We start from the raw sequence: 20,270 nt of genomic DNA, 5'->3' as shown, positions 1-20,270 counted from the left end.
CTGTTTCTGCTGCAAGTAGAATAATGTAAGTACTTCTTACATTATTTGTAAGAAGTACTTGATTCCTCCCTGCCCCAGAGTAGTACTTGGCAGGAATGATTATTTCCAATAAATTTTATTGCCCATCATGCAAGAGTTTTGTGATTAAATACTAAAATTTGTACGGATGCATAATAAGATGCATAGCTACATTTCTGCTAATAAGAATAACACTTACATTGCCCCTGGGCTATTTCCTATTGCTGCTTTATGCGAAATGGTGATGAACATTCCTTTCCTGCTACTGATGCCAATACTGTAAAATTTGAATGTAGCAGCTGAGTGCTTGGAAGGCTTGAGTGCTGCTGTTTATGCTTCCACCTTTTGAGTTTGATAAGTTTGTTTCTAGATTTCATGCATTGTTTAATCACCTTAGATGGAAAGATGTAGCAGTGCACCTTAATGTATATATTGCTAAGCCCCTAAATTATGGCAAAATTGTATGCCTTTCATTTAATTTAGAATAATATCTGTTTGCATTTATTATGAATGCACAATTTCCTTTTGTGGTATGTCACTAAGCAGCTGAGGCACACACACCCATTGGGTTGTAAGAATAATCATTGGATTGTGTCTCTGTTCTCACATAATCATACTAACCACATTTACTAAAATTAGTTTATCCTAGAAATTATTGTACCTTGGTCCTCTGATTCTATATTGATACATTAAGGAAACAATCCTATGCACAAGAAGCTGGCATAAAGCAAGATGATGTAAATTAAGCTGGCACAGAGTCACACCAGATCCAACTTCCATTCAGCAGGGAGACGAGTGCTGCCTAAGACTGGCAGAGGGAAAATAAGCCTTTAGAATAGTGTTGAGTTACACCACCCTTTCTGTCAGCTTGATTTATGCCAGGTTGTCAGGACACATGACCAAACTGAACAGGCTTTGAAAGCAGCCTATACCCCTGCCCTTGGCCCACCCACACTATGCCCCTGGCCACTTTTTCCAGTGTTTACACCACCTTATGATCTGCTGGGCTCAGCTCAGCCAGCTGTGTGGGGATGGGGCAGATACACCGGCAGCTTTCTGGCTGAGCTGAGAATGAGGAAGTCAAGCTGGCATAGCCCAGCTGCACCAAGAACCGCCTAACTCAGCTGCAGATCTGCTGGAGCCTCATCTGCTCATCCAGGTACACAATTACTCCCAAAGCGTCTATAAGATGGGCTAACCTAACAATGATTTGGACAGAGTGGTTCCTGTCTTAAGTTAGGTGTGCTTGATTAGATATGATGTGAGCTAAGCCATACTGATTATTATTATTTATATCTTATAATTCTGTTGAGTTTTAGGACAGTACCATGTCCACTTTGGCACACGCTAGTATTCATACTGTATTTGTAGCATTACTGTTATTTAAAATAAAAACAATCCTTACTTACAGTAGCTGAATTTATCCCATTTCAGCCTCCTTTCTTCAATAACATACTCTCCACAATCAGAACGGAAAAACCACGAGCCATTAACACCAACAGATAGTGATAGTGAAAAAGGAGAACGAAATGGGAAAAAGGTCTGTTTCAGTGTAGCAGCTGATGAACAGGAAGATTCTGGCCATGACACCATTAGCAACCGGGATTCATACAGGTAAACTCTTACCTCCATCAAGGTTAAGAGAATAATGAATGAATCATGTCTTCAGTTGTTGCTGCATATAAAGCTATTCAAACATTTTGCTGTTACTTAAAAACTTTGTATGGTTAAAATAACACTTAATAAAAAAGATGCGTTATGGTGTTATAATTAACAGACATTTGATTTGTTTATTTCAAAGGACTGAAGCTCACTTAGCTTAAACTCTGCCTTTGGTATTACTCTGTTCAATTTTAAAATGTTGAGCTTTCTTGCTCACAAAATGTACAGCCTGGATAATTTAGGTTAGGAACTGTAAAGAGGTGCTTGGTCAAGAGAAAAAGATAAAAGGATGGAAAAGCTACTGTTTAAATGTAAATGTTCCAAGACGATTTATAATATGTGTTTTCTTTTCCCTATTCAGTGATTGCAACAGCAACAGAAATTCTAGTGCATCTTTTACCAGTATTTCCAGTAGCCAATGCAGTTCCTTCTTTCACAGTGATGAAATGGATTCAGGTAATTCTGTTACCCCTACCCGCACCAAATGTACTTTGCTAGAGGAAATTGTATGAGATTTGTTAACTAGATGGGTTTGTCTACTTCCCTTCTGAAGTAGATGAAAGGAATGTTTGTCATCCTTTTGCTTTAATGCATGCTTCAGTTAGCTCTACAGATGCTTCAACTTCTGATGCAAATAAAGTAAATCTGTAAGAAGTGTTGTCCTTTGATCTTGCAAAATACTTATGTGAAAATTAGGCTGCGTGCAAGAATCATCTTAATCTCCTCACCACTACCACAAATGGTTTGGGAACAGAGAACAAAGAGCAAAGGCCAGTGTTGTCAGTGCAAAGCTCCTGATTCAGTAATGAGGGCAACCTCAATTCCCTGTGCTTCAAACAAAGTTAGTTAGATGCTGAGAATTCAACATTTCCAACACTCAAACATGGAACAGTCATACAACGCTTTAACACCTGACAGCAATGCTTTGCCATTTCAGGATTTTTTCTTCTTCTTTCTTAAATCAAACAAACAACTCCTCTTTGCTTCCTCTGCCAGGCGATTGAAATACTCAGTCATTACTAGTTAAAAGTGAAAGACGCTGAGAAACAGCAAGTTTTACCACCTTCCCCCACAAAGCCCTGACATTTTAGGAACTGGGGTGAGGAATGAAATGGATTAGATAGGCTGCAGTGAGCATCAATAAAACTGTGAGGAAAGCTAAAAGGAAAGCAGCTATAGTAGGAAAAGGAATGAGATGGTCATTTCACCTTTGGAATATCCTGTCCTGGAAGCAGAAGCAGTGCCATCACATATGGCAGCAATATTAGACCCCTTTTCTGTGCAACAAAGTGATCCACGTGTAAGGTTTGTACAGTTTGTTAAATTCAAAAGCTCATAAGAATTTCAAATATTGTTTTAATAGGTGATGAACTTCCTTTAAGTATACGCATCTCTCATGACAAGCAGGATAAACTCCATGGTTGTCTGGAACATCTTTTTGGTCAGGTATTCAATTATTACCATCTATGATTCTATGACCTTTTTGCGGTGCAAAAACAGTGCTATCTTCTAATAAAATGAGACTATACAGGGATGCATTGTGAAAATTATCTGAAGCAATTTCCCCTCTCTTTCTGGCTTGCATCATTATTTTAAATGCTGTGCCTTAGATATTTATTCTTCTCTAGAATGTATTCTTAGGCATGAGCCTGCTTTGCATGCAAAAGGTCCTTGGTTCAATCCCTAGCATCTCTAGGTAGGGCTGGGAAAAGACCTTAGTCTTGAAATCCTAGAGGGTCCCTGCCAGTCCAGCTAGTTCACCAATGTGGTCTGACTTAGTACATGTCCCCAGGAAACCTAATACCAGCCCCTGGCCTCTGCGCAATTCTTTAAAGTTAAAAGCAAACATGGAGTATGGGGTCAGATTACAACTGCAGCACTGGCAGAGAGGAATTTCACCCTTTCCATACTCATATTACTGATCTTACACCAAAGCTTCTGTTTGTCCCAAAGGGAAAACTTGCGCCTACCTTTTGTCTTTGTCTCAATGGATCCAACATAAACTTTACAAAAAGCTAGTTACGTTTTCACCATTCAATTGCTTTTCAACTCTACAGGTAGATTCAATTATCAATCTACTGAAAGGACCAGCAGTGGCAAGAGCTTTTGAGCAGACAAAGTTCTTCACACCAGGTCGAAGCTTGCAAGGTAATATTCAAACCCTAGTATGGCAGTCAATGGGGTTTCAAACAGAAACAGAAGATAGATACACCTGTTAATATGGCACTGGAGTTAAAAAAAAAAAGAAGAATATTTTTTAATATGAAAGGGTTCTATTCTGTCACATGAAACAGCCTGAATTTCAAGATATTTCTCTGAGACTGTCCTATGTGTTCTGTTACCTGTGTTAGGAGAGTGATAACTAGGGAAAGGACCTCCCCTGTTTTTGAATGCTCTCGCCAAGAACGCTCACATGGCAATGCTTTTATTTGTCCAACCATTTTTATACAACATCTTAAACAATGTAATAACTGTCAATTAGTAATCTTTTAGAACTGGTGTTTTAATTGTTTTATTGAGATTGTGTTCACACTTATTTATTATTGTGTTTTATACATTTACATTGTAAGCCATTCTGAAAGACTCAGGACTGAAGAGCAGGCTATAAATATTAATAGTAAAACAAATAAGCCTACAAATAAAATTCTGGCTTGTGTAAACCTTAATTTGCCCCCAATCAGAATTAGCAACAGAGTTCAAAATATGATTTTCATGAGATCTGGGGTGCCTAAGGGGAAATAGGGCACATACGACCCATTTCATATATCGTTGGTTAATATCATGGTTTGATTGCTGTGTCTGGAAGTTATATAAGAGTGTCAGAGCAGGTGGCCTATTAACTTTTTTGGACTTATTTGCAAACCTCATGTTCTTATGAGGAGTCTAACCTATTTTTTTACTGAACAGCATTTCTAAAACATGTTGGTTATTATGTTAGTTGTTATCTGGAAAATATATTATGAAGTGTTGCATTCTATTTATGCCCAATTAAATTAGTGCTGGTGTTGAATGAAAATGTTTATTCAGAGATTTAAATACAACAAGTCTTTACTCAAGGAAATGAATCTGAAGGCTCACCTTCAATATTTAAAAACAAAACAAATTCCTTCCAGTAGCACCTTAAAGACCAACTAAGTCAGTTCTTGGTATGAGCTTTCGTGTGCATGCACACTTCTTCAGATAGTGTATGCACACTTCTTCTTTCAGTGTGCATGCACACGAAAGCTCATACCAAGAACTGACTTAGTTGGTCTGTAAGGTGCTACTGGAAGGAATTTGTTTTGTTTTGACTATGGCAGACCAACACGGCTACCTATCTGTAACTTCAATATTTAAGTTCACTAAACTTATGGAGCAAAATGAAATTATAACAAATTAAAGAAGTAATTTTGCTTTTGAACAGAGTTTCAGCAAGAGATTGGACCTAAACTCAGCTGCCCAAAGAGATTGAGACTTCACATCAAACAAGACCCCTGGAATCTCCCTAGCAGTGTCCAAAACCTTTCCCAAAACATCAGAAAACTTGTTGAAGGTAACTCATTTATCATAGGTAGTTTTGTCATACTTCTGAGATAGAGCTTGTGAGATTTATTGAATCTTTCAAGGAATAATGTATATTCCAAAACAATACCAGTAGCCTGACTAGCTGAGTCAATGGAGACTAATGTTGCTAATGGGAGACCCTAGACCTGTGTTCAGAAATTGGAGTCGTCATTGCCTTCTTTGATGTAATGTGGAGAATTCATGAGCTATGATATCAGCTTCTCCAGTCATCCTGCCTGGTGACTGCAAGGAACTAGTAGGTAGGACTACTCTGGAGAAGCCGTCAGTAATATCTTGTGCTTGAGCTGTAGCAGTAGTCTCCACAGGGTCTTCTTGATTATTGGTTTTCTCTTGCTAGTTCACCCCATCCTGTCTGCAGTCACTTTGTGGATAAAGGAATAGTCTCAGCATAGTTGGCTAACATGTCCAAATTCCTACTTAATAAAAGCTGCATCTTTCTGCACATTATAAGCCCAATCCATTATCAGTATTTTAAGTTAATTTGAAGATATTTAATGTCTCCTGAGCTGCATGTAGAATTTGCAAATACCCAAACAGAGACCAGAAAATCTCTTTTGACTCGCATCTAAACTCATTTTGGTGAACCAAGTATGCTGTGATTGAAACTTTGCTGATTTGTTATGGAAGTTAACTAAAGTAATCTATGATGAAAATCAGGGGCTGTTGGGCTTTTGGTCATAGTTCTTTTTAGTGTGTACGCAGAATACCAAATTAAATGATGATTGGTGATTAAACATAGATGTAATATTAAAATATTCACTGCTCTTCAATTGATTTTAGTAGTGAATAATGAGGATAAAAATAGAAAATTCATTCTATTCATATCATGATTTTTCTAAGATTTCACTTGGTTTGTTCACTTAGATAGAAAGGAGATTATTAGAAATACACAACAAAAGTTGTCCTACAAAAATGGACCAGAGCTACTTAGTTTCCTTAGGAAATACTGTAGGTGAAAATGTTTAATTCAATGTGAAATATATTCAAGGCCAGCAGATGAATTTTAAAAAGTCTTGTAATGTGACCAGCGACAGATAAGGATGATTAATTAAGCTGCCTGGTGTGCATTTCAGTATGCATTTGGCAGTTGCATTGGTTCACTGAAATTAGCTAGATATTAATGAGAAGTTCTGCTGATTGTGATGGCAGAAGGATAGTGTTTAGAATCATAGTTAATTTGAGGCAAGATGTCATGAATATGCTGATGACACCCAGCATATTCCTATTTCTATGTAACAGCTGAATCAAGAGAGGCCATGCATGTCCCAAAACAGTGCCTTGATGCAGCCATGGGAAGGAGGACTGCTAAAAAGCTGCAACTGAATCCTGATGGGAGACCCAATGGATGGGCAATCCCAAGTCTCACAGTTGGGGTGCACACCTGCTCTCAATGGGGTTATAGCTCCTCTGAAGGAGCAGGTGTATAGTTCTGAGGTGTTCCTAGATCCATCACTGACTCAGTCTGGGTGACCTCCGTGGCTCAGAATACACCTTACCAGCTTCAATTTTTCTACCAACTATGACCATGCATTGACAGGGATAATTTGGCTGTCCATACATTGGCAACCTGACTACTCTTGAGTTTCGTTTGGAAGCTGCAGCTGCAGCTGCAAGAGAGCAAGTTTAGGGGTTTGTTGGTATGTAAAGTTCTAAACTTGGGACCACAGACTGCTTTCCTCTATACAGATCAAGCTGAGCTTTTTAAGATCTTCCAACCAATTTATCACTTCTTGACAATGCAGAAGCAGGCCTTTTCAGTGGTAGTGTCCACATTCTGGAATGTACTCCCTGGGGTAATTTGTGAGGCAGATACATTAATAACTTTTTAATGCCTCTTTAAACTATATATTTTGTGTACTCATACACTTTCTATTCTGTTTTGTACATTGCTCAGTTTTATCTGTCATGCATACTTTTTGTTTTGTTTTTATCTTTAGGGAATGTTATTGATGGTTATTCTTGTGTTTTTCTGGTTTTTATATAAACTGCTTAAGAATTTTTATTATATAAAGCAGCATAATTTTCTAATAAATAAGCATAGAACCTGGAACCAGTAAGTTGACGTTCATGAATCCAGGAGTGAGAGAGGCTGGAACCAGTAAGTGCAGCCCTGGGAAGAAACAAAAATCAGCACAGAGTACATGAGTGACAGATTGAGGAATAAAGAAAAAGGATACATTTGGAAAATTGACTTGGATATGAGATAGTCCTTTTTATTTTATTTTAAGGGATCCTAATTAGATATACTTAGTGAGCCAAATGCAAATTCTAGCAGAATTCCAGCTTCAGTGGTAATCTTTAGGCATGAATTTGGGATAAGAACAGGAATCAGTTCAACATGACATAGTCAACACTGCAAATGCATCCATTGCTGTATAGAACAGAATTCCTAGAAGTCAATATAGTTAGTTAATTAAAGAACTAAGATTAAGATTTACCTTTTTTTTTTACTCTTCATGTGGTAGCTTCTAAGAAATGATTGAAAGAAACAAATACCAACTTCTAAAAATGTTGAACTAGAAGGCCAGGCTGTAATCTTAACTTGCTTAACTTGCCGTGAAAATGAATGTGGCTTATTTTCGAGTAGTCATAGGTTGGATTGTACTGCAGAATATGAATTACCATGTTCATATAGCCACAAATTTGTGTATTCAAAGCTTACTAGAAATTCAGTGGACCACTTTATTATTTAATTTGGAAAATGAATACCATAAGCATGATATTGTATGTATAATTAGAAGATTGGAAGAAATCAATAGAAAGATGGGCAAAGTATAGTCAAATCTGAGTCCAAAACAGAATTTTGGCTTAATTGTCTGTCCTTTTCTTCCCCAGAGGTGAAAGCAAGGGCCCTCTTGGCACTCCTTGAATATACAGGTAATTTTAATGAATCCATTTCAGTATTTCTATTCAAAGCAGCTGGCTGAGTCTCTCCAAGAATTTTTGTTATATTTTCATGAGCTCAAAGGGCACTCATAAAGATAGAAGAAAATGGAGCATAGAAATTGAGTGGTCCTTATTAAGTGAAGTGAATATATTAAATGTGATTTCCTCCTTTCCTAACTGATGAAGAGTATGAAGAAGTATCAGTCGTCTGATAAAGGGTGATACTTAGAAATGGGGGAGCTAGTGCAAAATTTAACAAGTGAAATTAGGATCAAGAAGAGTAAGGAAAAGTCCTAGATACACTAAAGTACATCTTTTTTTTAAAAAAAGCAGGGGTTGCAGGAGGCTGAGATATGCAGGCCTATACTGGACAGAACATAGTGAATTATCAGGGACCAATCTATAGACTGAACACATATGGCACCCAACTTATTTGGCAATTTTTAATGAAAGTTGGTAGAAAAGAAGCACCAATGTGAACTATAGTTGACTTCCTTGCTCTGCTTCTGAATCCTAATATAGTCGCCAGTGCCAAGCGATGCAGTGGCATTTGATAACTAAATTATTCATTGTTTAGAGTCAAAACTTTTGCTGTCATATACAAAGTTCGTGAAGGGATGCATACATGTGACATTGTGCTATCACACATGACAGCCGCTGTGTATGTCACATTTTGCCCAAGAAAATAATGGCACTGCTTCTTGAAGGAGAGACACAATTCATTGTGCATTTTCTTTATAGTCTATTTATTTCTCCTTATTTATTTTTTGCCCTTCACAGATAGTAAGATACAGCTCAGGCGAGACATGGTCTTTTGCCAAAGTCTGGTGGCCACAGTTTGTGCTTTTTCAGAACAGTTAATGGCTGCCTTAAATCAGATGTTTGACAATAACAAAGAGTGTGAAATGGAGACACAAGAGGCCAGCAGAAGATGGTTGGAACAGATATCCAGTGCCGGTGTCCTCCTTCACTTCCAGTCACTGTTGTCGCCAAATCTGGTGAGAGTTCCTGTGCGCAGCTGCGCCATTCTGTGTAATGTTCTCATTGTCCTGACCAATGGCATCTGGAATTAACATCTGTCCAGAAGCTCATAGTGTATTTTCTAAAACCTATACTATTTCTAAAAATATACTACAAGTGCTAAATTTAATTCAAATGGCTCTGTATTCTTCAGGAAGCTGACACATTGAACCAATAGGCAAAGGAAAGGTTTTGCATATTCTATATTTCCCCCCCTAATTTGCATTAATAACATTTGGTTTCCACTGGAAACCCAGTCAAACAGCAACCATCCTGAGGGGCCTCAGGAGTAGAAGTGCTTATTTAAGCATTGTGATCAATTTGTGTTTGGTTTTTGTTTGTTTATTTTTTAAATGTACATTTGAGGAAGCTACAAATGTCTGTGTATATATTACATGTATCAAGGATAAAATATCTCTGTTCTTCTGGTGATTTTATTTAATGCTTCTGGCTTCAGTAAGAAGCTGAATATAAAGCAAAATTTATATTTTTCTAATCAACATGCTGATAAGCTAGGGAAGGTATCAGAAAATATAATTACTCAGAATCAGATTATTTGATTTCTGTTATAGCTACTGTAAGTTTTACCTTCTGGCAAAGTTCTGGAGGAATGCTCCCCTTGTTCAATAAAGTGCACTGAGAAGATTACAGTTTATTTTATAAGCCACAATAATACACAAAGTTGCATTTCAAAAGTATTAAATATTGTAACACAAAAATCATTTTAAGCATTTAAGCATAGCTTGCTGTGCAGAATTTCTGAGCTTACTCATTTGCATGAAACACAATTACAATTTGATAAGATTAAACATAGCAAATGGTAAATTAACCTGCTATATTTCATCCTTGCTAACAGTCATCTTTTGACAGCAGATGATGGAGTGCAAAGTCAATAGAAATACATCAATCTTCATGCACTCATGAGTTAATTGGGTTAACTACTGAAACAGGATGTGACCACCTGCAGTTAATGTAAATAATGATATACATCAATCTAGCATCTTTAATAGACTCATATATATATATTTCAGGCTGATGAACAAGCTATGCTAGAAGACACATTGGTTGCACTGTTTGACTTGGAGAAAGTTACATTTTCTTTTAAACAATCTGAACAAGAGCCTCTAGTTGCAAGTGAGTATTATAAAATAAATGTTCGTCCTTCCATTGCTACTTCAAAATATAGTATGGTATAAATGCATAGAAGCTTTATCTTTTCTAACTTGTATCATATCACCTGCATATGTAATGGTTGGGTGTTTTATATAGCTTTGGAATTAATATAATTTTAGTCTTAAATCCCAGTGCAGATGTCCAAGTCCCAACTTTCTAAACATTGTTAGGTGAATGGAACTTGTGGCTTTCACATACTACCAAAATTACCCAACTTTCCTATTATGGGCGATCCCCTGCCCTTTCCCTTCCTTTAACTTAACAATGGTGCAATGTCATGTGTGCACTGATGTTAATGCTAATTATGGTAACTATAGGCAGCCCAATGAGGTGTATGTGTGTGCTGGAGGCCCAAGTCCCTGGGACCAGGGCCTGAAAGGAATCCGACAGACTGAAAAAGGGCTAGGAGCCAGGCATGTGTGAGCAATGAGCTCAAGGCAGCGTACATGGTACTCCCCACTCCCATATCATCCTTGCACCAATCTTGTGAAGTAGGTTAGGCCAGTGTTTCCCAACCTTTTTTGGGCAAAGGCACACTTGTTTCATGAAAAAAATCTCAAGGCACACCACCATTAGAAAATGTTTAAAAAATTAACTCTGTGCCTATATTGACTATATATAAAGTAACTCTCTTTAATAGGCATCAAATAAACACAAAGAAAGTATTTTATAATTACTTTATTATGAAATAGTAAGTACCGTATTTTTCGTCCCATAGGACGCTCCGTCCCATAGGACGCACCTACTTTTTTTGGGGGGGGGAAATAAAGGAAAAAATTTTTTCCTTTATTTCCCCCCCCCCAAACCAGGTCGGGGAACAGTGGGATGGCGGTGCTGCGCCTCCCCGCTGTCCCCCGAGCTTGTGGGGCTGGCCCATGTCTGCCTGGCGCGAGGGGCGCTCTGCTTCAGGGCGCCCCGCGCGTCGGGCGGCAGGCTACAGTCCGCAGCATGGGGAACCCTCTGTTTCAGGGCGCCCCACGCGCCCCCCGGGTGCGCAAGGCTTGCCAACACAAGCGCGGAGCACGGGGCGTCCTCCGAAGGGCGCCCCGTGCTCCGCGCTGCCAGCTGCCGCCCGCAAGCCTTGCGCTCCCGGGGGGAGATCCCCCGGGTGCGCAAGGCTGGCCAACACCAGCGCGGAGCACAGGCCGGCCTCCAAAGGGCGCCCCATGCTCCGTGCTGCCGGCTTCCGCCCGCAAGCCTTGCGCTCTCGGGGGGAGATCCCCCGGGTGCGCAAGGCTGGCCAACACCAGCGCGGAGCACGGGGCGGCCGACCGAAGCGAGCGGCGATGGGATGTGGGAGGGAGCTCGCTCGCCGCCCCGCGTGTGCTCGCCGCCGCCGCCCCACCTCTCGCCGCCCAACTCGCCCACCTCCCTCCCACGGCACACCAGGCAACGTCTCGCGGCACACTAGTGTGCCGCGGAACACCGGTTGGGAAACACTGGGTTAGGCTAAGAGTGGTTCAGGGCCATCTAGTGAGCTTCCTGGCAAGAGGGGTTTTGAACCTGGATTTCCCCAGATCTAGTTGACCATTTAGCTACCATACAACCCTGGCTTTCTTCTCTCACACTCAGCTCCTTTCCCACTTCCCCAGCATGAGAAATGTTGGCTCAGTCAATTAACTTGAAGCTTTTTGTAGCAAAAATACTGACCGGGTGTTAGCATTTGATATAACTGTAACATTTTTCTTTTCTTCTTTAGATATGCCAATCACATATCAAGCAGAAGGAAGCCGGCAAGCCTTGAAAGTTTACTTTTATCTTAATAGTTACAATTTTGAACAGCTTCCTCAAAGACTGAAGAATGGTGGAGGATTTAAAATTTACCCCGTCCTCTTTGCACAAGGTATGCTGGCAGTCTTCTCAAGCATTCTGTAGGAAGTCATGTTATTTTTGTATGATGCTAATCGCACACATTGTGCGCGACTACAACCTGATGCAAATTTTAGTGTTCATTTTTGCTGTTGTTGTTGTTCACTTCCAGCTATTTGGACACTGCCTTGAAAGTTTGAACTTGTCATATATATACAGACTGCAAAAAACCCAAACAAACAAAACTCAATACCCAGTAGTTGGTATGGATGAACATCCAATACTGGATGCAGATTGTCCTATCTGCTGGGATTAGTTCATCTGAAAGAGCATGGGACTCTTAATCTCAGGGCTATGGGTTCAAGACCTATGTTGGGTGAAATATTCCTGCATTGTACAGAGGTTGGACTAGATGACCCTTGTGGTTCCATCCAACTCTACAATTCTATTATTATTATTATTAGTAGTAGTAGTAGTAGTAGTAGTATTTTATTTTAATGAAATAATTTTTATTGGTTTTAGAAATACAAAGTACAAATAAACATAAACTATAAAAACATATCAGTATAAAGAGATTCTCCGAATCACAAGACTTCCCCCCATACCCTCCATAGGGTCTCATTTTAAACATCTACAACTGCATATTCATCCATACTCCAATTTTTATAGCAAACCATACTGCCCATAGTGATTTTTACACTACAAATGAATCAAAATCCTGCTCTTGTTTCCGTCTGCGTACAGTGGTCTCCTAAGTAACTTATAATTTTATAAAGTTTTTATTTTCTTTGTTTCTGAGTTTTCCAGTCAGCTTTGCCATCTCAGCATAGTCCATCAGTTTGGTTTGCCATTCTTCTCTGGTAGAGACTTACAGTTCTATAATTATATGATATACAGTGGTACCTCGGGTTACATATGCTTCAGGTTACAGACTCCACTAACCCAGAAATAGTACCTCGGATTAAGAACTTTGCTTCCGGATGAGAACAGAACTTGTGCTCCAGTGGTGCGGCGGCAGCGGGAGGCCCCATTAGCTAAAGTGGTGCTTCAGGTTAAGAACGGACCTCCGTAACGAATTAAGTACTTAACCCGAGGTACCACTGTACATTGCAATAAATATCTGGACCTCATTGAACTAGATGAAGGCATGTGAAGACGTGCATTCTTGTCTAGGATTTAACTATGACTAGAGTTGGAATTAGATTTGGAGTTATTATATGCAGTCATTTTCTATTCTTGCTGAAATGGAAAAAGAAAATGCCTTTAAACTGACCCCTATTCCAGGATTATTGAATAAGCACCTCTGTAGGTTGTACGGTCCCATGTGCTAGTTATGACTCTAATTCAAGGATAAGGGTATATAATTTGACCAACATCATTAACTATCTTTTGTACAGAAAGAAAGCTAAGGACTTTTATAGCACGCAAGCGATTGGGCAAGAAATGAATTATTTATTAACTGGCCATTTAATGAACTTTTAGCAGAATTAATATTCAGTATACAGTTAAGGCTGTGAACCCACATGCTGTTTGCAACAAAATTGTGTTTATTGGGAACATTTTCAAGTTGTTCCCTAGAGGGACAAGTCCTCAAAATTTTATAATATCAAAGTGGTGCGATTCCTAATTGCAAAATCTTTTATTAATATGCTCCTTCCCTCAAATGTCAATTACCGTGTTCCAATTTCAATGTAATAATGAGATTACTCACCTATTAAGTTCTAATTTTATCAGCTTTAGATTTGCATAAGTTCTTGTTAAATGAGTAGGTAAAGACTCAGCAATGAATAAAGATTAAGGCTGCAATCCTATGCATACCTAGCTGGATGTGTAAGGAGCATTGCCAATACTTGAAGAATAAATTGAAATGGTTCCTTCTAATTGCAGTGACAGAAACAGTACAGAAATTAGAAATCATATGAAAGAGAGAGAGGGACTATGGCACTGAACCTATTGCTGCACTCTCTGTATTCATTCCACACCATCTATAGGAGGCTGCATATATGTCTGCAGAGTCTGCCGAACACACATAGGCAGCTCCCATGATATGAGATCCTGACTGTGGATCCATTCAGGCGGCTTCAGCATATCTTAGACATATTTTAATTGGAAAAGAATCATATAGATACTTATATTAATTTTCTTTTGTAGCCCTAGAAAGCATGGAAGGCTATTATTACAGGGACAATGTATCAGTAGAAGAATTTCAAGCCCAGATTAATGCAGCTTCATTGGAAAAAGTGAAACAATATAACCAAAAACTCAGGTAAGGTAATTGCTTATCTATATGTGTCTTATCCAAGAACTATTTGAGTCACACTCTTGAAACAAGTAAAGGGCAAGTGAAGTCCTATTTAGTGGCTCTCTAAGCACAAGCATCTTTTAGGATTGCAAATTATTATTAACATGCATTGCTATCAACCTGACCTACAAATTAGTTCAGGTAGGAATACCTAAATTTTAGTCAGTATGGCTCCCATGCCCTATTGCAACTCAGCCTAAGCATGTGCAACTGAATAAATGAATATTGCCACCCCTTCCTCTTCTTTGCAAATTTTAGACTGGAAACTCTTCACAGTAGGGAACTGTTCTCTAGTCTCTGGAAAGCACTATGCATACTGATGCCCCTGTATAAATAGCAGCAGCAACATCATTATCTTAAATGCAACTAGTTTGACTAATTCGCTTATTAAAAATAATTCTTAACATTCTGTAGTGTTTCTTGCAAGTGTTTGTACTCTCATATGCAGAAAGACGGTTTGGATGTAATGCTCCAACTTCATAAATAAACTGTAGTTTACAAAGGGAATGAGCACCAGGTCCACATGTACATTCCCCTCTTGTACTGAATCAGTTCATATCCTAATATCCTGGTTAAGAGACCATGCCTGTTGTCTGATGTACATTCTCTGGTTTGTTCTAAATTGTTTTGTTATATTTTAATATTGTATGATTATATGGTTGCAACCACCACTGGGATCTTGTGGTGAAGGGTAGGTAAGAAATTGCTGAAATATTAAACCAGAGTTCCCCATTTTGGACATAATAGGTAACTTAGAGTTAGAACACCACCAGGATTTCCTTGCTGAAGCCAGCACAGGAGGAGTGGAGAGGTGGGGCAAGGGAAGGGAGAAGCACACATACCTGATGTTCATTTCAAGCTTCATAAACATTATGATTCTCTATAATTTTAATATAAACTGATACAAGTAGTTTGCCAAATGTTTTGAAGGAAAACAGGAGACAAGACAGAGTTAACTAGGCTGCAGGTTTAAGCATCTACAAGACGGGACATTCTTCCAAACCCTACTGACCTAATTCCATTCCAATGCACACCATGCTGCTTCTGAAGAGACAATAAAAGCCAGTCTGCTGTGAAATTCCTCACTTCCCATTTGCTCCAGATTTCAACATATACATGGTAGCCTATAAGGAACACACTGTGTACTAGGTGAAAAACCAGGGTGCTGCAATCAGCAAAGGCATGGTAATAGTCAGGAAACTACTTACCTTGAGAATTTAGAAAGGTGCAGATAAATCTTTTAGCATCTGCCCTAGTCTCATTTTAATGGCTCTATATATTCTTGTCAAACTTTCAGCCAGATTGCTGTTGTGTTTTATAATTAGACTTTACTAGTTCTGTTTCCTTGGCATTTTTGCAAGAAAAATGGTATGCTGATTTTCTGTTTTCAAGTTGGGGGAGAGGTTAATGGTGTAAATTTACCCTGACCTTATGTTTTGCTGATGGTAAGATGCTGCTCAAAAGGGAGAAAGTAATTAAGTCAGCAAAGATTTTTAAACACCTTTATTGCGGTGTATATGAAAGCTCAGCAGTTATTAAGAGCTATGGGGAACTTAGTGATACATTAGCAAAAATTTAGGCATAGCATTATAAACATAGAATAATTACAGGAGCTTTTGATTAAATCAGTTAATCTCATCATAATCTTGGGAAATTAGGTGAAAGGAAGAAATCAAATACAGTAGTAATGCATTACCATAAATCAATTCTAAAATGAAATAAAATTTCATTTTTTTTCATATCTCTTGCTCTTTACATCTGATTTTCTCTTTTATCTTATGGAATCTAAGTGGGCCTGGCTCCAGCATATGCCATATTGGCCCATCCTCTTTACCACGGCCATGGCAGCCAGCAAGAACTTGCAGGACAGTGCTAGTTGGAGCTGAAGGCTGCATGCCAATACTTTCCAGCCTTACCATCTTAATTGTGGCAGTCCTGTTTTCAGCTCCTCCAATACTCACCACAGGAGAACCTGGCTATTACAAGGGCACTTGTGTGGAGACCACAGAAGCAGAACTGATTTGAACACTGGGTTGCATGCCCAAAGTGCCTGGTGTCACTGCCTTACTTATGCACACACCAGGAGCAGCAGAATTAATGTGAGTGAGAAGTTTGGGGACATCATATGCAGCTACAATATCGTAGGCTGGCAGCTGACCTGTCTGCAGTCTAACCAGGGCCTCCAAACTTGGAATGCGCCAGAGTAACTACCATGTAATTTGGGTAGTAGATTCAGAACTATATCTTATACAAGCTGCTTAAAACATTGTGGAAAATGCTTCCCCGTGGCCAGTGTTCTCCATTCTTCTGTGGAAACAAATGTGGTCCTTCCCAAGCATAAGATGCAATCCATTGGAAGAATATTTTGTGTGAACTCATTTACAGAAAACAAATCTTCTGCTAATAGCTCCCTATCCACATGCCTCTTTTGACAATTTGAATTCTCCAGTTGTGCACTAGAGCAAAATTGATAAATGAATTCCTTTCAACCAGGAATAGTTAATTACTATTTCAACTTTATGAAAGATATGCCTTTCAGCTGAAAGCAAACCTGATTTGCTTAATAGTTATTTGCATTTATTCAAATAAATATTTTTAATGGATTTTTGCCCTCTTTTATTTCTTACAAGGAAGTCTTCCTTGTGTAAGAAAAATAAAGTTTAGAAGTCTAAAACAGCATTTCCCAATCATACTACAAAATAAATAATTATGGAGATCATCCGTCTGCCATGTATTTTTCTTATTGAAAATTTCTTCCTGTCTCTTATATTTTAATAGAATTTTAGAAGCAAAGGAAATGTTGATTGCAACAACACAGGTGTAAAGGTTGGGCTATACCAAAATCATCTGGTTGGTAAAGGGCTTCTGCCTGTACAATAGGACTTCTCCCTGTTCTGGGGATTTCCCAAATCCTTTTTATTATCTGAACAGTAGAGATACTGAGAAAGCTCACTTAGTAACTCCATCTTCTTTGTGAGGACAAATACGTATTTTGTCCTCTATAAGTACTTTTTCCCTTTTCTTCACTTTTCAGAGTTAAGCAGGGGTACAGTATGACAACTACACCAATGATAATTCTAACAATAGCCAGCTTAAATTTGTGTTTTACAATTCAGAATACACAATAAACATGTTGCTTCCAAATAACATCACAAATTTAATATTTCATAATTCAAGAAGTCTACGATTCTGTGTAAACATATATGATCAATGGAGTACTATAGTGAAATATAAAAAAGAGTTAGAATTGCAAACAAAATTTTAGTAATGAGATTTTTATTCACAACGAAATTAGTAGTCATTAGACCTTCAATTTGCTTGCTGTGACCATGCAAATGAAGCTATATTACAAAATATAAAGCATGAGAATACATAAGAAATGTTGGTAGAATTTAGAAAATATATTATAATAAAAAGTGTGTGTGTGGGCGTGTGTGTGTTTAAACCATGACCATATTTGGAATTCAACTGTATCTCATATGTTCTTTTATTGCACTTCCTGACTTTTTATTTCCCTGACCTTGTTTTCTATGGTGCATGATTTAGATAAGTTTAGACCTAATTACCATTCGATCCTGGTTGCTGTATAGTTACCGGTATACATGATTTCAACAAACCAATCTCTTGTATTCAAATATAATGTGGAAACTATGATTTGTTCCAAACATCAAATGGCAGCTTTAAACCTTATCTTGTTATATGTAAGGCATGTTCCCATAACAACAATTCTCATTCAGCTGAAATGGGTCTTACTCCTATATAATTTCTACCTTTTAAAAAAATTTCTCCCACATTTTCAGAATGGCAAAGCTAATATTTTCTACACATTGAGTAAGTCAGGGGTCAGCAAACTTTTTCAGCAGGGGGCTGATCCACTGTCCCTCAGACCTTGTGGGGGGCTGGACTATATTTTGAAAAAAATAATGAACAAATTCCTATTCCCCACAAATAACCCAGAGAGGCATTTTAAATAAAAGCACACATTCTACTCATGTAAAACACGCTGATTCTGGATCATCCACAGGCTGGATTTAGAAGGTGATTGGGCCGCATCCGGCCCCTGGACCTTAGTTTGCCTATCCATGGAGTAAGTATTATGATTTCACACTTGTCACTCTAGGCAGATTAGAAAATACTGCCTTGCTTTGGGCATTACTCCAAGTTTCCCATTAGCTTTCCTCGTAACATTTGATTAAGGTCCTAAACAGGCATTTAGTAATTAAGTGAAGTACTTTGGAAATTTGTATGCTGTCCTCAGCTCACCGTGTTCTCAATAATACAGAAGATCATATTGTACAAAGCTATACAAGTGTAGCACTTTCAAATTTTCTACAAGTGTCAGCTACTTTAGGTGCCAGATGAAAACATTCGTCTTCAACCAGGCCTTGGGCTGATTAACATTTTAAATGTGTTTGTAGGAGGGTGGGTTATGGGTTTGTTTTGTTTTTGTTATGCATTTCACTTTTATTTTGTATTTTCATGGTTTGAACCACCCTGAGATCTTTGGATGAAGGGTGGCATACAAATTTAATAAAGAATAATAATACTTAGTAGTATTAATTATTTCATGTTCACATAAGTTGCACTCTGAAAACCAATCTTGTGCGAGGGCTGAACTGTCCTATATTTGTATTACACAGGAAACAGATAAATGTTTCTGCTTTGCTGGTAAAATGGCTGCCAAATACAATGCATGCTCAGCCCAGGAAGAGATGGGAACAACACATTCTTTAAAAATACCAAAAGAGTGTAAAAATAAAATAAAAAATGACAAACATGAGTGGTGTCCAATGGAACACCACCAGTGGCAGCTTGTGGGCTGTGCTGCCACTAATATACTCAATATATGGAAATAACTAAAGAACTTGTGACACAGGGGAAAGAACATAATAGCAGCCCTGGCATCACTGCACAGAGAAATTGCAATATGACACCACAGTATCCTCCCACCCCAACTCAACCAGCTAGTGAAGCATGCTAGCAATTACTGTGCTAGAGCTAGTCCCCAGGCACCCATACAGGCAGGGTTCAAATCATTTTATTCTCCTCATAAGCACGACAAACACAAATGGAAGGAAGGCGATAGCACACCCCAGAATATGCATAGCTCCCGGGGTGCTATGCTTGGTGTTGACTGATTCCTTCATGGTTATTTTGTAGACCATAAAATCAAGACCCATCAAATAAAAAAAGTGCTCTTCATTTGTTCAGCTGAAAGTAAAGTATTTGAACCTGGGTCCTGAACTACCCATTCATGATCTACTTTTCCAGACTATTACTAATTGCAGTAAATCATATGCAAGCTGCTGTAAACATGACCCTGTGAAGATCATATATTCTAAAGGATTACTTTTGTAATGCAAACTAAGATTTTCTCATTCTACAACTTTTAACTAAGTCTGTTTCCAAGGGTTAGCATATTTTATATTAATGAAAGCTTTGGCTTGCACCATATGGTGGAGTACATTTAATTTTCAGGACAGCTTGCCTCAAAATTATTAATATTTTTCACAATAAGTTTCAAGGGAGGGTTGCATTAAATTAACATTTGCCCATCACTAATTTGCATGATGGTTCTTTGTGTTGTGAATGCTTTAAAAATGCCACAAAGAGGCTAAAGGTCTTTGCTTTAAAAGTACATTATAAAAGCTCTTGAACAATTAACCCATTGTAGATGTTTATTTTTTTCAGGGCATTTTACCTGGACAAGTCAAATCTTCCACCTAATTCAACATCAAAAGCTGCTTATATAGATAAGGTAAACGAAATAAGGATGTGTTAATTAAACTGTTTCATCATCCGAATTAGGTATCCCTTAAGAGCAATAGTGCAATGC

The 20,270-nt window shown here is 38.4% G+C and overlaps 2 protein-coding genes across 8 annotated transcripts in view; one reads left to right on the top strand and one right to left on the bottom strand.

Moving 5' to 3' along the window:
- The window catches only part of LOC309348980 (uncharacterized protein), a gene marked incomplete at its 5' end in the record, with an annotated part of 78,490 nt that overhangs the window by 32,537 nt on the left and 25,683 nt on the right, over window positions 1-20,270 (bottom strand). The window contains one exon of one of the 4 annotated variants that reach the window (XR_014159603.1): window positions 12,631-13,008. The exons of the other annotated variants lie outside the window; for them this stretch is intronic. Of the gene's footprint in view, window positions 1-12,630; window positions 13,009-20,270 lie in introns of those variants that run through there. 4 annotated transcript variants of the gene reach the window in all.
- Window positions 1-20,270, top strand: part of PREX2 (phosphatidylinositol-3,4,5-trisphosphate dependent Rac exchange factor 2) — a 105,562-nt gene that overhangs the window by 76,920 nt on the left and 8,372 nt on the right. For all 4 annotated transcript variants that reach the window (XM_081873971.1, XM_081873972.1, XM_081873969.1 and 1 more), the window contains exons 26-36: window positions 1,453-1,632; window positions 2,042-2,136; window positions 3,044-3,126; window positions 3,738-3,828; window positions 5,084-5,212; window positions 8,080-8,121; window positions 8,911-9,128; window positions 10,182-10,284; window positions 12,023-12,166; window positions 14,284-14,398; window positions 20,126-20,192. In XM_081873971.1, the coding sequence (XP_081730097.1) occupies window positions 1,453-1,632; window positions 2,042-2,136; window positions 3,044-3,126; window positions 3,738-3,828; window positions 5,084-5,212; window positions 8,080-8,121; window positions 8,911-9,128; window positions 10,182-10,284; window positions 12,023-12,166; window positions 14,284-14,398; window positions 20,126-20,192 (1,267 nt within the window). The remainder of the gene's footprint in view (window positions 1-1,452; window positions 1,633-2,041; window positions 2,137-3,043; window positions 3,127-3,737; window positions 3,829-5,083; window positions 5,213-8,079; window positions 8,122-8,910; window positions 9,129-10,181; window positions 10,285-12,022; window positions 12,167-14,283; window positions 14,399-20,125; window positions 20,193-20,270) is intronic.

Source organism: Podarcis erhardii, assembly GCF_964252035.2.
Source record: "Podarcis erhardii genome assembly, chromosome: 8".
Classification (NCBI taxonomy): domain Eukaryota; kingdom Metazoa; phylum Chordata; class Lepidosauria; order Squamata; family Lacertidae; genus Podarcis; species Podarcis erhardii.
Note: the sequence above shows the minus strand (reverse complement) of the source record. Positions and strands in the feature narration are given on the sequence as shown.